The 17212-nt window shown below is 36.8% G+C and overlaps 3 protein-coding genes across 3 annotated transcripts; all 3 read left to right on the top strand.

Annotated features, from left to right (window-relative positions):
- Positions 1-3636: 3636 nt before the first annotated feature.
- LOC138852026 (pro-resilin-like) lies at positions 3637-4199 on the top strand. Its single transcript, XM_070081640.1, has 2 exons — positions 3637-3734; positions 3901-4199. Exons 1-2 carry the CDS (start codon positions 3666-3668, stop codon positions 4147-4149), a joined length of 318 nt encoding a protein of 105 aa, XP_069937741.1. The 5' UTR covers positions 3637-3665; the 3' UTR covers positions 4150-4199.
- Positions 4200-7377: 3178 nt separating this feature from the next.
- Positions 7378-8013, top strand: LOC138852031 (cuticle protein 19-like). Its single transcript, XM_070081645.1, has 2 exons — positions 7378-7504; positions 7668-8013. Exons 1-2 carry the CDS (start codon positions 7436-7438, stop codon positions 7914-7916), a joined length of 318 nt encoding a protein of 105 aa, XP_069937746.1. The 5' UTR covers positions 7378-7435; the 3' UTR covers positions 7917-8013.
- Positions 8014-13318: 5305 nt separating this feature from the next.
- LOC138852029 (cuticle protein 19-like) lies at positions 13319-13931 on the top strand. The gene is made up of 2 exons (XM_070081643.1): positions 13319-13441; positions 13604-13931. The coding sequence occupies exons 1-2, from the start codon at positions 13373-13375 to the stop codon at positions 13850-13852; spliced, it is 318 nt and encodes a 105-aa protein (XP_069937744.1). The 5' UTR covers positions 13319-13372; the 3' UTR covers positions 13853-13931.
- The last annotated feature ends 3281 nt before the right edge of the window (positions 13932-17212 follow it).

Genomic DNA, 17212 nt, shown 5'->3' with positions numbered 1-17212 from the left:
AATAGATAAATTAAAACCTAACAAATCCCCAGGCCCTGATGAACTGTATGCAAGGGTTCTAAAGGAATGTAAAGAGGTGCTTAGCACACCTTTGGCTAATCTTTTCAACATATCACTACAAACTGGCATGGTGCCAGATAAGTGGAAAATGGCAAATGTGATACCTATTTTCAAAACAGGTGACAGGTCCTTAGCTTCGAACTATAGACCAATAAGCCTAACCTCCATAGTGGGAAAATTTATGGAATCAATAATTGCCGAGGCAGTTCGTAGCCACCTTGAAAAGCATAAATTAATCAACGAATCTCAGCATGGTTTTACAAAGGGGCGTTCCTGCCTTACGAATTTATTAACTTTTTTCACTAAGGTATTTGAGGAGGTAGATCATGGTAATGAATATGATATTGTGTATATGGACTTCAGTAAGGCTTTTGACAGGGTCCCACATCAGAGACTATTGAGGAAAATTAAAGCACATGGAATAGGAGGAGAAATTTTTTCCTGGATAGAGGCATGGTTGACAAATAGGCAGCAGAGAGTTTGCATAAATGGGGAGAAATCAGAGTGGGGAAGTGTCACGAGCGGTGTTCCACAGGGGTCAGTGTTGGGCCCCCTGCTGTTCACAATCTACATAAACGACATAGATGAGGGCATAAAGAGCGACATCGGCAAGTTTGCCGATGACACCAAAATAGGCCGTCGAATTCATTCTGACGAGGACATTCGAGCACTCCAGGAAGATTTGAATAGACTGATGCAGTGGTCGGAGAGGTGGCAGATGCAGTTTAATATAGACAAATGCAAAGTTCTAAATGTTGGACAGGACAATAACCATGCCACATATAAACTAAATAATGTAGATCTTAATATTACGGATTGCGAAAAAGATTTAGGAGTTCTGGTTAGCAGTGATCTGAAACCAAGACAACAGTGCATAAGTGTTCGCAATAAAGCTAATAGAATCCTTGGCTTCATATCAAGAAGCATAAATAATAGGAGTCCTCAGGTTGTTCTTCAACTCTATACATCCTTGGTTAGGCCTCATTTAGATTATGCTGCACAGTTTTGGTCACCTTATTACAGAATGGATATAAATTCTCTGGAAAATGTACAAAGGAGGATGACAAAGTTGATCCCATGTATCAGAAACCTTCCCTATGAGGATAGACTAAGGGCCCTGAATCTGCACTCTCTAGAAAGACGTAGAATTAGGGGGGATATGATTGAGGTGTATAAATGGAAGACAGGAATAAATAAAGGGGATGTAAATAGTGTGCTGAAAATATCTAGCCTAGACAGGACTCGCAGCAATGGTTTTAAGTTGGAAAAAATCAGATTCAGGAAGGATATAGGAAAGTACTGGTTTGGTAATAGAGTTGTGGATGAGTGGAACAAACTCCCAAGTACAGTTATAGAGGCCAGAACGTTGTGTAGCTTTAAAAATAGGTTGGATAAATACATGAGTGGATGTGGGTGGGTGTGAGTTAGACCTGATAGCTTGTGCTACCAGGTCGGTTGCCGTGTTCCTCCCTTAAGTCAATGTGACCTGACCTGACTAGGTTGGGTGCATTGGCTTAAGCCGGTAGGAGACTTGGACCTGCCTTGCATGGGCCAGTAGGCCTTCTGCAGTGTTCCTTCGTTCTTATGTTCTTATGTTCTTAACTGCTGGAACAATACACAAATAAATGGTCCAAATCGGACCGACATGTCATCGTAAGCTCCTCTCTCCTGTGTGCAGGTTATTTGTGTAGTGTGTCTTACACAAATAAATGGTCCAAATCGCTTAGTTTACTAGAATACAGGAACACTTGTAATAAGATCCTCTAGTGTTCGTGTATTCAGGTGAAGGACCACATTACAAAGCTGACGTTATGCTGTCTGGTGTTGCTTTTGTTGTAGGTACTGGGTCAGGACGTTAGCATGCTGCAGTTGTAACTACTGGGTCAGGACGTTAGCTTGCTGCTGTTACAACTACTGGGTCAGGACGTTAGCTTGCAGCTGTAGCAACTACTGGGTCAAGTCGTTAGCTTGCAGCTTCATTCATTCATTAGAGGTTTGTCGGTACTTCCAGCCCGGGTCGTCTCCATATGGTGACCCGGCTGTGGCCCCCGGTTGGGGGTGTCGTTCATCTTCTTCTTTCTTCTGTCTTCTTTCTTGGGCCTTCCGGCTGGAGGGTAGCTTGCAGCTGTAACAACTACTGGGTCAAGTCGTTAGCTTGCAGCTGTAGCAACTATTGGGTTAGGACGTTAGCTTGAGGCAATTGTAACTACTGGGTCAGGACGTTAGCATGCTGCTGTTGCAACTACTGAGTCAGGACATTATCTTGCTGCTGTTGCAACTACTGGGTCAGGACATTAGCTTTCTGCAGTTGTAATTACTGGGTCAGGACATTAGCTTGCTGCTGTTGCAACTACTGGGTCAGGACATTAGCTTGCTGTTGTTGCAACTGCTGAGCCAGGACGTCAGTTTCCTGCTGTTGCAACTACTGCGTCAGGATATTAGCTTGCTGCAGTTGTAACTACTGGGTCAAGACGTTAGCCTGCAGCTGTTGCAACTACTGGATCAGGACGTTAGCTTGCAGCTGTGGCAACTACTGGTTTAGGACGTTAGCTTCCTGCCTAGAGAGTGTTGAGGGGGTCAACGCCCCCGCGGCCCGGTGCATGACCATGCCTTATTACATAATAAAAGTGTTATTTTGAAGTGTACACTCTTTGTTTACAATGTATCACGGTGCTGCCAGCACATATGAAAAATAAATATTTATCTATTAACATTTCAGTATTCTTTATGAATGTTGTTTATTCTTGAATTAAAAGCCAAGTATAATTTTTGCAGCCAACTATTTTGTGCATTAAACTATCCGCTGATTATGTGCCAAAGCTGACACTTTTGATTTCTTGGTCCTTAAAAAAGTATCTGTGGAGTTCGATTTTGAGCAATAGCCGATTTTTTTTTTTAAATTATTTCCATTGGATATGTATTATCGAGTGAGTACCCTTGCTTTTGTTGTTGCCAGTTTTGATATAAAAAATGTTACCTTTGTTGCCTTGAAAAATTAACAAAGACAAATTTAAACACGAAATTCTTCACAACTGTTAAACAACCAATACACAACTTTCTCACATAAACGAATTAAAATTTTTAATATCAATATACCGTGCAACCAACCACAATATCCATTGTCAAGGTTATGACGTCAAAACGATGAAGTGAAGCTTCTTGTATATAACTAGCTGGACTCCTCGAGGAGTATCACACTCTTATTTCCCATCAAACATGTCTCCCAAGGTATAGTTTTGCTTCTGTCACATTTATTGTAGCGGCATTCACTGTCTCAGTGTTTTCGTAGCAGTGATATTATCTTCAGATTTTTTTTCATCCATTGAAATGGCATTGATGCATATTTAGAGTCAATTCCTTGTTTATGGAATATAACTAAAGGGTTATATTCCAGTGGTATTCAAAATTTTAATTAATATGTTGTTATATTTGCTCTTGCTGTAAAGATTTAATAATTTATCGCATATAATTTACAGTCACCGCATTGAAAGTCTTATATTAAAATAAAAATAGTTTTTGAAGTTGCTACAGTATAACTATTTACACTTAAATGATATTAAACACCCTGGCAGGTTGCGTTTGTAGTAATTTTTGTAGCAGGGACGATGGCCTACCCCGAATCTCGCCCCACCTATAGTCCGCCCAAACCTATATATGGCATCTCTGGTCCTCAGGTGAGTATCATCTAAAAGAAGCAAGATTCTCTGTATAGCTTACAAGGACATACATCCTTAAAACTGCTTGGCACCAACATATCATTAACGTGAAAAATTATCTTGGTTTTGGCCGCGTTGGCGACGTTCTTTTATAGGAAAACACATAACACTGTTATTATTACAGGCTCCTGCTCGGTACGACTTCAACTGGACCGTCAAAGACGACCAGTCAGGTAACGACTACGGTCAACAAGAGTCCCGTGACGGCGACAACACCCATGGCTCTTATCAGGTGCTTCTTCCCGATGGTCGTGTTGAAAATGTAGTCTACACTGTTAACGGTGACTCTGGCTACGTGGCTGAAGTGACTTACCAGAGCCAGGCCCAGTATCCAACACACCAGACCTACACACCGGTTCCTGTTTACGTTTAATTTAACATCCACCCACCAACACTGTTTATTATAACTTTTTCCCCTAAAGATACTTGAATAAATAGCAACTCTGAATTACAACCTTCCTTATCCTGTAGTCTAAATACAAAGTAGTGAAGAAAAAGTTTAAAATACTGAATGAAAGTATTTCTTCTCTAGCCCCAAAATATTCGTCATACCAACGCCACAGATAATAGTAACAAAAATATAAGACATTACCCAACTTGAGTTCCTGTACCTCTTTCAGAAATGATCAAAGGTATCAGAGAAGACATAATGATACCATGCTCCATAACATAACTATAGAAAGAAAACCTAAGTACATATAGATTTTTTTTAATTTGAAAAATTTGGAATATTAAGGTGCAATAACTTCTTCATGACCAAGTATAAGAATTCCAAATAATATATCCTCTATAAAATGCATTATTGAGAACTAAACTCTTGTAAGTGAACATGATAGTTTGATCATTTAGAAAAGGTTGGAGCAGAACAGGCTGACCAAGAGGAAGAATAATTACTAGGTAGACGATACGAGGAAAAAGGTGCGTCCCAGGAAGGGTAGAAGGAGGACTAAGGCAGTTTTGAGTGGAAGAGGACCGAGCATTCAGCAAGCATATATGCATGTAAGATTGGAATGAGTGGAGATAAGTGGTTCTTGACATTATTCTTCCTAGTGGAGTGTAAACAAGTTAACACTTGGAAAGAGATTCAGAGGAACTGATAACCTGGGCTTTATTGATGGAGGTTGGAAATACTATGCCAAGATTCTCAAGGATGGTTCAGTTTGGAAGGTTATTTGATCTGTAATTCAATAGCTGACCGGCAAGACAGCTATTGAATGAATGAAGATAAATGTGTCTTTTTCTCATAATATAGCTTCGTTAGATATTAGCTCTGGCAAGAGTTTTGAAGAGAAGTTATAGAGCAGCAAAAAAAGTAACAGCATATGGTTTAACAACGTGGGTTGCAGAAGGTGCAGCGCAAGAGATGTCAAGTGATTCGACCATGAGTGAAGATAGAACAGAATAGTTTGCACCATCATCACATGTAAACAAGACTGGCCGCAGGTGCTCGTAAACCACAACACTAACATTGACTTTGCTCTTAAAAAATCTAATAAAAGAGTAGTGTGGGAGATATGCTAACAACGAAAACACCTGGTCAAATTTGCTGAGAGATTCTAAGGGGCTTGATCATTGGGTTCCAGTAATTAGGAACGTTAATGATTTAATTGCATAAAGTCTCCTTGAAGAGTCACAGGAATGAGTGACAATGTTTGCAGACTTTTCCATTCCCATTCACACACCTCTTAACTGGAGTTGCTTTTTTTTTCACTTGTCTAAGACAAAATCTTACTTTGGACATAATTTGAGTTGCAAAGGTGAACAGCAGTGTAAATATGAAGAAATGTCATCTTTATACATTGTCTTAAGAGCATGTCGTCAATAGCCAGTGTCTTATTATGCAGGGTTGTGTAGTTTATCCTTGAACTTAAAAGTACGTGAGATTACTCTATAAATGTCTATGGTATGTCCCATGCTTCCGTGAACTTTGGTATCTAACAAGTAGTGACCTGAACGATGTGTTAGAAATGAAGTGCTTGAGACAGATACTCGAGAACTGACTACCCATTGCCTCTCAGACCGATGGAACCTATAATTCATGGTAGAGCGTCGTCTTTATGCAGAAGATTACTTAGTAATGAAGACAGTACTGTTCGTGCTTTATTTTGTCAGCCACTTAAAATTCTAAATCTGCGCCATTTAAAAATATATAAACTTCATTATAAACAAGAATAATTTAGCATTAAACATCCTGTATGCATGCCCTACTTGTCTCGATAAAAAAGTTTGAAAGTAATCAAATGTCACTAAAAACATTGACTGGTAAGATTGGTGCCGTCAGAGACTTAGCTACCTGCAGGGAAGTCAACTAACATGAGGTGTCTTCATATTTATTAGATAAACGTTACCTCAACTCTCTTCAGATTACTATATAATGATGTATCATGTTCATGCACGTTGAACATTATGCGAATATTAGTGAAATGTAATTTTTCAGTTTATACAATGACTACAAAAATGTGACTTCAATAAATGACAAACAATAAACAATTTTATTTACCAAGATTATATATATGTACAATATAAGGGATTGCATAATTTAAAGTTACTAGGTTAGTTGATAATTTAAAGATATTTGGTTGGTTGCTTAATGGTGATTAAAGCTAATCGACTACAATAGTCATTAAGGCAGTACCTAAGTTTTTCACCACCAGACAAGAATAATATAATACCTAAAATAAGAATCAAAATAAACTCTTAGTATATATACACTGAGAGACATGCACCGCTAGGGAAATATCCTCTGCATATTTGGAAAACTCCCATCGTCATGCAAACAATTAATGCATTAATATATTTTTTTTAAATTACTAATATTTTCATAACATTATTTTTTTCTTTCTCTTCTTTTTCTTGTTTTCCTCTTCTTCTTCTTCTTCTTCTTCTTCTTCTTATTATTATTATTATTATTACTATTATTATTATTATTATTATTTAATTAATGTTACTAATATTATATTTAAGGACAAAAAATATTTTCTTTATCTTTTTATAATTTTTTAGTACTAGTTGTAATAACAAGAATATTATTGTTATTATAATTGTTATTATTACTAACAGTGGAAGCTGCACTTTTTGTATTACCGGTCAGTATTCACATTAGCTGCTCAGTAATTTTAATATAAAAGCAAAGTATCTATTATAAGTAATATTAATATTAATTACAATATTATTACTATTTTTTGTGAGAAAATTCAGCAGTTAAAATATAATTATATTGCGGAGCCACACAAGCAACTGTCAAGGTTATGACGTCATGAATTTGGAGTGAAATTTCTTGTATATAAGTCACTGGATTCATGCAGAAGTCTCAGTCTCATCCCACTTAGTCACTAAACATGTTCCTCAAGGTACAGTAATAGTTTTGTCACATTTACCCATTTGTAAAGTATTAATATTTCAGTCTACAGAGTATTATGAAGGTTCACATCTCTTACAATGACAAGGAATAAAATAACAAAGTGCTGATGATTTGCTCACCCTCTCAAGATTTTGTTGGCAAGTCTCTATTTATTTGTACTCATCTGTCTGTTAAACTTAACTTTTTTTTTTTTCGTTAAAATAAATATAAATAGCTCTATATAAATGAAAAAGATTTTGATAGTTAAAATTACAAACTTCGACAGGTTGCATTTGTGGCACTTTTTGTAGCAGGGACGATGTCCCACCCTCAGTCTCATCCCACCTATACGTCACCTACCCCAACATACGGCGTTCCTGGTCCTCAGGTAAATATCGTCCAAATTGGACAAGATTTTCTATATTTTTTGGAAGCTATATTTAAAAAAAAAAATAAGATGAGCATGATAATAAGATGTCATGATCCTGGCTATTTCCAAGAATCCAATATTCAGCACAGAAAACATAACACTTCATTCTTCTTTTTTTCAGGCTCCTGCTCGGTACGATTTCAATTGGACCGTCAAAGATGACCAGTCTGGTAACGACTACGGTCAGCAAGAGTCTCGTGACGGCGACAACACCCATGGCTCTTATCACGTGCTTCTTCCCGATGGTCGTGTTGAAACTGTAGTCTACACTGTTAACGGTGACTCTGGCTACGTGGCTGAAGTGACTTACCAGGGCCAGGCCCAGCACCCAACACACCAGACCTACACTCCAGTTCCTGTCTATGGTTAAATGAACAGTGACATTGATATTATATTACATATTACAACTTATTCATGAAAGTTATGTAAATAAATGTGCAGCAATGAAATATATTTTACTTTTCCCGATATTTAAAAATATATGAAGTGTGCCAAAAATTCATTTTACAATTGACGGAAGATATCAACTTTGTCAATAAGCTATATACTTCTTTATTATACTACAGTAAAAATATTGTAATCACAGCAGTCATGAAAGTGACACTTCTTGAAATTTATTTTTTTGGAGACTAATTGTTTAAAGAGATCAAAAGGTACTTCATTAATCTGAAAACAATCAGTAGTACCATAAAGTAAGAACTGAAATACGTTAATCTTCAAGATAGAAAAGTATGTAAACTATCAATGTGTAAACAACGAGTCATGAATACCTCTCAATTCATAATTTTTTTAACACTTTCAGTTTGGTTCTAATATTGCAGTAAAGAAAAAAATTCTCTTATTTTTCCATTGCTAATTAATGTTCAAACGTATTCATTAATCAGGTAAAAGATAAGAAACCAGTCCAGATATGTATAATACAAAATATGAAAACTAAACTGCATTTTAAAAGTTATATTTACTGAGACCAAAATAATGTAATTTTAAAACGTAATCTTTAGCATTAGCATTAATTAACCTAAGAACTTAATATGAAAGCCAAAATATTTTCTTCAAATTTTCCATCAATTAAATAAATGTTTTAAATGCCTTTGAAAATAACTATTGAAAACAATAGTGTGTATCGCTAAATCTTGATGGTTCACTTTCTGTATCATACTTTTAGGTATTATTACATAGTGAATTGTAGAGAATATTATATAAAAAAACGATCCATATATAATATCAGTTGCAGGGATTTGTTCTGAAATCGCACGCATACTAGACCTGAATATCCATCAGTCGATGCGACTTGAAGATTACATCGTCTTCAAGTCTCTTCTAGACCTGACCCCTCAAGGAAGGTTCCTTGATGTTGGTGAGGGGCTCTTGATTTAGGGAATTGGATCTGTGCTCCAGTTCCCCAAATTAAGCCTGAATGCCTTCCACATCCCCCCCCCCCCAGGCGCTGTATAATCCTCCGGGTTTAGCGCTTCCCCCTTGATTGTAATAATAATAATCTTCTAGACCTGAATAGTAGCCAGGACAGGACAGGAGCAGGAGAGGTGTGTGTTTGTCAGTACGAGAAGTCGCCATGGTTAGGCGTTGGTGTAAGTAGGTGAGTTTTTTTTTTTTATTCTTTTTTTTTTTTGTAAATTTATACCGAAGGTTATTTTATTGGTTTAAGTGCTCTCATGTAAGGCCCTAGTGTGCAGAGTTTCGGGAGAGTACTCGTACAGCCTGCAGAAAGGGGGGGCTGTCATGGAGCCTCCCTATTTATAAATGATAGTGTTTTACTCACTAGCAGCAGTGTGCTAGTGAGCTAATGTAAATAAGTAAAGGTGAGGGATTTTGATATGTAGTAGAGTAGGTTGTATGTTGTAAAGATAGAAAGTTGAAAGTGAACATAGAAAAGAGTAAGGTGATGAGGGTATCAAATGATCTAGATAATGAAAAATTGGATATCAAATTGGGGAGAAGGAGTATGGAAGAAGTGAATGTTTTCAGATATTTGGGAGTTGATGTGTCAGCGGATGGATTTATGAAGGATGAGGTTAATCATAGAATTGATGAAGGAAAAAAGGCAAGTGGTGCATTGAGGTATATGTGGAGACAAAAAACGTTATGGAGACAAAGAAGGGAATGTATAAAGTATAGTAGTACCTACATTCTTATATGGGTGTGAAGCTTGGGTTGTAAATGCTGCAGCGCGAAGGCGGTTGGAGGCAGTGGAGATGTCCTGTCTAAGGGCAATGTGTGGTGTAAATATTATGCAGAAAATTCGGAGTGTGGAAATTAGGAGGTGTGGAGTTAATAAAAGTATTAGTCAGAGGGCTGAAGAGGGTTTGTTGAGGTGGTTTGGTCATATAGAGAGATTGGATCAAAGTAGAATGACATGGAGAGCGTATAAATCTGTAGGGGAAGGAAGGCGGGGTAGGGGTCGTCCTCGAAAAGGTTGGAAGGAAGGGGTAAGGGAGGTTTTGTGGGCCAGGGGCTTGGACTTCCAGTAGGCGTGCGTGAGAGTGTTCGATAGGAGTGAATGGAGACGAATGGTATTTGGGACCTGACGAAGGGATTCAGGGAAACTGGTTATTTTTATATAGCCGGCTTGAGTCCTGGAAATGGGAAGTACAATGCCTGCTCTCTAAAGGAGGGGTTCGGGATATTCGAAGTTTGGAGGGATATGTTGTGTATCTTCATACTTATAAGCTTCTAAACTGATGCGAAAACAGTGATTATGTGTGAGTGAGGTGAAAGTGTTGAATGAAGAAAGTATTTTCTTTTTGGAGATATATATATATATATATATATATATATATATATATATATATATATATATATATATATATATATATATATATATTATTTTATTAATACATCGGCCGATTACCACTAAGGCAGGGTGGCCCGAGAAAGAAAAATTTTCATCGTTCACTCCATCACTGTCTTGCCAGAAGGGTGCTTTACACTTCAGCTATAATACTGCAACATTACCACCACTCCTTCAGGACTCAAGTCCGGCCTGCCGGTTTCCCTGAAACCCTTCATAAATGTTACTTTGCTCACACTCCAACATCACTTCAAGTATTAAAATCCCTTTGTCTCCATTCATTCTTATCAAATATGCTTATGCACGCTTGCTCAAAGTCCAAGCCCCTCGCACACTAAACCTCCTTTACCCCCTCCCTCCAACTCTTCCTAGGCCGACCCCTACCCCGCCTTCCCTCCACTACAGATTTATACACTCTCGAAGTCATTATGTTTTGTTCAATTCTCTATACATGGCCGAACCACCTCAACAACCCCTCCTCAGCCCTCTGGATAAGTTTTCGTAATACCACACCTCCTAATTTCCAAACTACGAATTTTCTCCATTATATTCACACCACACATTTCCCTCAGACATGACACCTCTACTGCTTACAGCATTCACCTCGTTGCAACATTCACCACCCATGCTACACACCCATTCAGGAGTGTTGGTACAACTATACTCTCATACATTCCCCTCTTTGCTTCCACGGGCAAAGTTCTTTGCCTTCACAGACTCCTAAGTGCACCACTCATTCTTTTCCCCTCTTCAATTCAATGATTCACCTCATTACATTATATATATATATATATATATATATATATATATATATATATATATATATATATATATATATATATATATATATATATTTGTATAGGTGAGTTTTTGTGTCCTTATAATAAGTTAAACATTGTCTCCACATTTAATATTAAGGTACAAACTGGTCCTAGAGTGATTTCTTTTTCTGCTTTAAAAGTATATATGCCTTTAGACTAGACAGGTCGTATGCCCATAGGATCCAGGACTTTTATTTACATTAGGCAGTAAAAAAAATGGAAAAAATATATTACAGGGTTTTTTGAACAGAGATTAGGAACGCTAAATCTAAAAGGGTTATTTTGCACTTGTGAAATAGGAGACAAAATTTGATCAGAATAATACAAAAGTTTCAATTATGAGGTTGAAATATATGTATTGAGTGAAGGAAGATAAAGTAAGTCTGGATCCCAGAGTATATAAAGAGAACTCCGTTTCTGAATGAATGACAAAAAGCGCGTCTTCTGGGTTGAGTGAGAGCTTAGTTCTTCATTATTATATCGTGATAGTTTATTGTAAAGCTGAGACATATTTTTAGTAACTCTCTTCTCATATTTTTTGTAGCTTGTTCAAGACACTAAAAATATTCCAATATTACCTCTCAGAATATGTATAAAATCCATGCACCAATTACTCATACTACTAAAGTATGAAATATATTATTTGCTTATACAGTTATACTTAAAAATCACGAATGTGAATCATATTCCTTTAGGTATTTATATGAAAACTCAAATAGAAAAAACTGAGAGAAGATATTAAAGCATGAACATATTGTAACAGTGAAAATACTAGCAATGCCAGGAACCATTTGGAACTATAATGCAGAAACAAGCGACCGTTCCTTACTTTTCACCCTTTGCCACCTGGAATCTACCTGGAGGCTCTGGTGGTCAACACCCCTATGGCCCGGTCACCTACCAGACCACTAGGTGGATCAGGGCCTGATTAAGAAGGTTGTTACTGCTGGCCACACACAGTCCGATATACGAACCATAACCTGGTTGATCGGGCACTAACTATAGGTATCTGTCCAGTTCTGTTATTATTCACCTTTATTTGTGATGGAGGTTGTTGAACAGTTTTGGGCGCCGTATACTGTGTAAGTTTTTTTACTTGCATGGGAAGTGATTCGTGTATGCAGATTTGGTGTATCTCTTAGGATTTAAAATGACCTTATTCACAACAGAATGTTTTGTTTTTCAGGATAAGAGGAGTTATCACTTTCATGTTTCAGTCAGAATATATAGACTTAACATTGTGTATATAAATTTAATATCAATGGTTAAACAACCTTTTCTATATTCCATATACTTGTGGAAAAAAATAAAAAATAAAGTTCATGTGATATTTCCGATTTACTCTGAAGATTAATATCATCAAAGATATTATTAAAAGCACAGATGATACTGATATGTGAACCTGATATAAGAATAATTAGATTAGGTTAGGAAAGGTTCGTCAGAAAACAGGACAAGTGTTTCCTGACACGGATCTTAGTCAGATGATGACCCGCCTTTAGATTTTTTGGTCATCTGACTGAGGCCTTCCGCTGGTTTACCGATCCACCCCTTTAAAAATTATGGTCACATTTATAACCATTTCTGGTTATACGAATAAATATATCCCTAAACTTATGATAATGCATAATATTAAAGTTACTTTTTCAAAGCTCTGTATTCGATATTAATAAAATTAATAAGAAAAATTACAATATTATTTTAATTATTACTTTTGTTATTTATTATTTTGTTATTCTAAGAAAATGCAGCAGAGTTAAAATATAATTGTATTGGGGACGACACAAGTAACTGTCAAGGTTGTGACGTCATGAACTTGGAGTGAGGCTCCTGGTATATAAGTCACTGGATTCATGCCGAAGCATCAGTCTCATCCCACTTAGTCACTAAACATGTTTCTCAAGGTATAGTGATAGTGTTATATTTACTGTACCCATGTGTAACGTATTAATATTTCAGTCTACAGAGTATTATTAAGCTCACATTTCTTACAGTGACAAAGAATAAAATAACATGAGGTGCTGGCGATTTTTCTGGCAATAATACTTGCAGTTTTGCTGTCTAATTTTTAAACTCGTCGTCTTTTTCATTAATATAAATTTCTCTAAAAGTTCTTAATATAATGAAAAGGATTTTCTTATATAAAATTACGAACTTTGGCAGGTTGTTTTAGTGGCACTTTTTGTAGCAGGGACGATGTCCCACCCTCAGTCTCATCCCACCTATACGTCACCTACCCCAACATACGGCGTTCCTGGTCCTCAGGTAAATATCGTCCAAATTGGACAAGATTTTCTATATATTTTTGAAGCTATATTTAAAAAAAAGCTTAAGATGAGCATGATAATAAGATGTCATGATCCTGGCTATTTCCAAGAAAACAATATTCAGCACAGAAAACATAACACTTCTTTCTTCTTTTTTCAGGCTCCTGCTCGGTACGATTTCAATTGGACCGTCAAAGATGACCAGTCTGGTAACGACTACGGTCAACAAGAGTCTCGTGACGGCGACAACACCCATGGCTCTTATCACGTGCTTCTTCCCGATGGTCGTGTTGAAACTGTAGTCTACACTGTTAACGGTGACTCTGGCTACGTGGCTGAAGTGACTTACCAGGGCCAGGCCCAGCACCCAACACACCAGACCTACACTCCAGTTCCTGTCTATGGTTAAATGAACAGTGACATTGATATTATATTACATATTACAACTTATTCATGAAAGTTATGTAAATAAATATGCATCAATGAAATATATTTTACTTTTCCTGATATTTAAAAATATATGAAGTGTGCCAAAAAATTCATTTTACAATTGACTGAAGATATCAACTTTGTCAATAAGCTATATACTTCTTTATTATACTACATTAAAAATATTGTAATCACAGCAGTCATGAAAGTGACACTTCTTGGCATTTATTTATTTGAAGAATAATTGTTTAGAGATCAAAAGGTACTTCATTAATCTGAAAACAATCAGTAGTACCATAAAGTAAGAAAAGTATCTAAATTATCAATGTGTAAACAACGAGTCATGGATACCTCTCAATTTATAATTTTTTAACACTTTCAGTTTCTGTCCAAAATATTTCAGTAAAGAAAAGATTTCTCTTATTTTTCCATTGCTAATTAATGTTAAACGTATTCATTAATCAGGGAAAAGATAATAAGAAACCAGTCCAGATACGTATAATACAAAATATGAAAACTAAACTTCTTTTTAAATGTTATATTTACTGAGACCAAAATAATGTAATTTAAAAACGTAATCTTTAGCATTAGCATTAATTAACCTATGAACTTAATATGAAATCCAAAATATTTTCTTCAAATTTTCCATCAATTAAATAAATGTTTTAAATGGCTTTGAAAATAACTATTGGAAAACAATAGTGTGTATCGCTAAATCTTGATGGTTCACTTTCTGTATCATACTTTTAGGTATTATTACATAGTGTATTGTAGAGAATATTTTAAAAAAAACGATCCATATATAATATCAGTTGCCGGGATTTGTTCTGAAATCGCATGCATACTAGATCTGAATAGTAGCCAGGACAGGACAGGAGCAGGAGAGGTGTGTGCTTGTCAGTACGAGAAGTCGCCATGCTTAGGCGTTGGTGTAAGTAGGTGAGTTTTTTTTTATTGTTTTTTTTTTTTGTAAATTTATACCGAAGGTTATTTTATTGGTTTAAGTGCTCTCATGTAAGGCCCTAGTGTGCAGTGTTTCGGGAGAGTACTCGTACAGCCTGCAGAAAGGGGGGGCTGTCATGGAGCCTCCCTATTTATAAATGATAGTGTTTTACTCACTAGCAGCAGTGTGCTAGTGAGCTAATGTAAATAAGTAAAGGTGAGGGATTTTGATATGTAGTAGAGTAGGTTGTATGTTGTAAAGATAGAAAGTTGAAAGTGAACATAGAAAAGAGTAAGGTGATGAGGGTATCAAATGATCTAGATAATGAAAAATTGGATATCAAATTGGGGAGAAGGAGTATCGAAGAACTGAATGTTTTCAGATATTTGGAAGTTGATGTGTCAGCGGATGGATTTATGAAGGATGAGGTTAATCATAGAATTGATGAAGGAAAAAAGGCAAGTGGTGCATTGAGGTATATGTGGAGACAAAAAACGTTATGGAGACAAAGAAGGGAATGTATGAAAAAATAGTAGTACCTACATTCTTATATGGGTGTGAAGCTTGGGTTGTAAATGCTGCAGCGAGGAGGCGGTTGGGGGCAGTGGAGATGTCCTGTCTAAGGGCAATGTGTGGTGTAAATATTATGCAGAGAATTCGGAGTGTGGAAATTAGGAGAAGGTGTGGAGTTAATAAAAGTATTAGTCAGAGACCTGAAGAGGGTTTGTTGAGGTGGTTTGGTCATTTAGAGAGAATGGATCAAAGTAGAATGACATGGAGAGCGTATAAATCTGTAGGGGAAGGAAGGCGGGGTAGGGGTCGTCCTCGATAAGGTTGGAAGGAAGGGGTAAGGGAAGTTTTGTGGGCCAGGGGCTTGGACTTCCAGTAGGCGTGCGTGAGCGTGTTCGATAGGAGTGAATGGAGACGAATGGTATTTGGGACCTGACGAGCTGTTGGAGTGTGAGCAGGGTAATATTTAGTGAAGGGATTCAGGGAAACTGGTTATTTTTTATATAGCCGGACTTGAATCCTGGAAATGGGAAGTACAATGCCTGCACTCTGAAGGAGGGGTTTGGGATATTGGAAGTTTGGAGGGATATGTTGTGTATCTTTATACTTATATGCATCTAAACTGTTGTATTTCTGGGCACCTTTGCAAAAACATTCATTATGTGTGGGTGAGGAGAAAGTGTTGAATGATGAAAGTATTTTCTTTTTGGAGATTTTCTTTCTTTTTGGGTCACCCTGCCTCGGTGGCAGACGCCCGACTTGTTAAATATATATATATATATATATATATATATATATATATATATATATATATATATATATATATATATATATATATATTATACATTTTTTTTTACCACCAAGGCAGGGTGGCCCGAGAAAGGAAAACTTTCATCGTTCACTCCATCACTGTCTTGCCAGAAGGGTGCTTTACACTACAGTTATAATACTGCAACATTACCACCACTCCTTCAGGACTCAAGTCCGGCCTGCCGGTTTCCCTGAATCCCTTCATAAATGTTACTTTGCTCACCCTCCAACATCACGTCAAGTATTAAAAACCTTTTGTCTCCATTCACTCTAATCAAATACGCTTATGCACGCTTGCTCAAAGTCCAAGCCCCTCGCACACTAAACCTCCTTTACCCCCTCCCTCCAACCCTTCTTAGGCCGACCCCTACCCTGCCTTCCCTCCACTACAGATTTATACACTCTCGAAGTCATTTTGTTTTGTTCCATACATGGCCGAACCACCTCAACAACCCCTCCTCAGCCCTCTGGATAAGTTTTGGTAATCCCTCACCTCCTAATTTCCAAACTACGAATTTTCTGCATTATATTCACACCACACATTTCCCTCAGACATGACACCTCTACTGCTTACAGCATTCTTCTCGTTGCAACATTCACCACCCATGCTTCACACCCATACAAGAGTGTTGATAAAACTATACTCTCATACATTCCCCTCTTTGCTTCCAGGAGCAAAGTTCTTTCCTTTCACAGACTCCTAAGTGCACCACTCATCCTTTTCCCCTCATCAATTCAATGATTCATCTCATATATATATATATATATAGATATATATATATATAGATATATATATATATATATATATATATATATAGATATATATATATATATATATATATATATGTTTGTATAGGCGAGTTTTTGTGTCCTTGTAATAAATTTAGTAGTGTCTCTACATTTAATATGAAGGTGCAAACTGGTCCTAGAGTGGTTTCTTTTTCTGTTTTAAAAGTATAAATGCCTTTAGACTAATCAGGTCGTATACCCATAGGATCCAGGACTTTTATTTACGTTAGGCAGTAAAAAAATGGAAAAAATATACTACAGGTTTTTTTGAACACAGATTGGGAACAA

Source organism: Cherax quadricarinatus, unplaced genomic scaffold (genome assembly GCF_038502225.1).
Source record: "Cherax quadricarinatus isolate ZL_2023a unplaced genomic scaffold, ASM3850222v1 Contig3451, whole genome shotgun sequence".
Lineage (NCBI taxonomy): Eukaryota > Metazoa > Arthropoda > Malacostraca > Decapoda > Parastacidae > Cherax > Cherax quadricarinatus.
The sequence above is the reverse complement of the archived record's forward strand: the minus strand, read 5'-3'. Positions and strand labels throughout refer to the sequence as shown.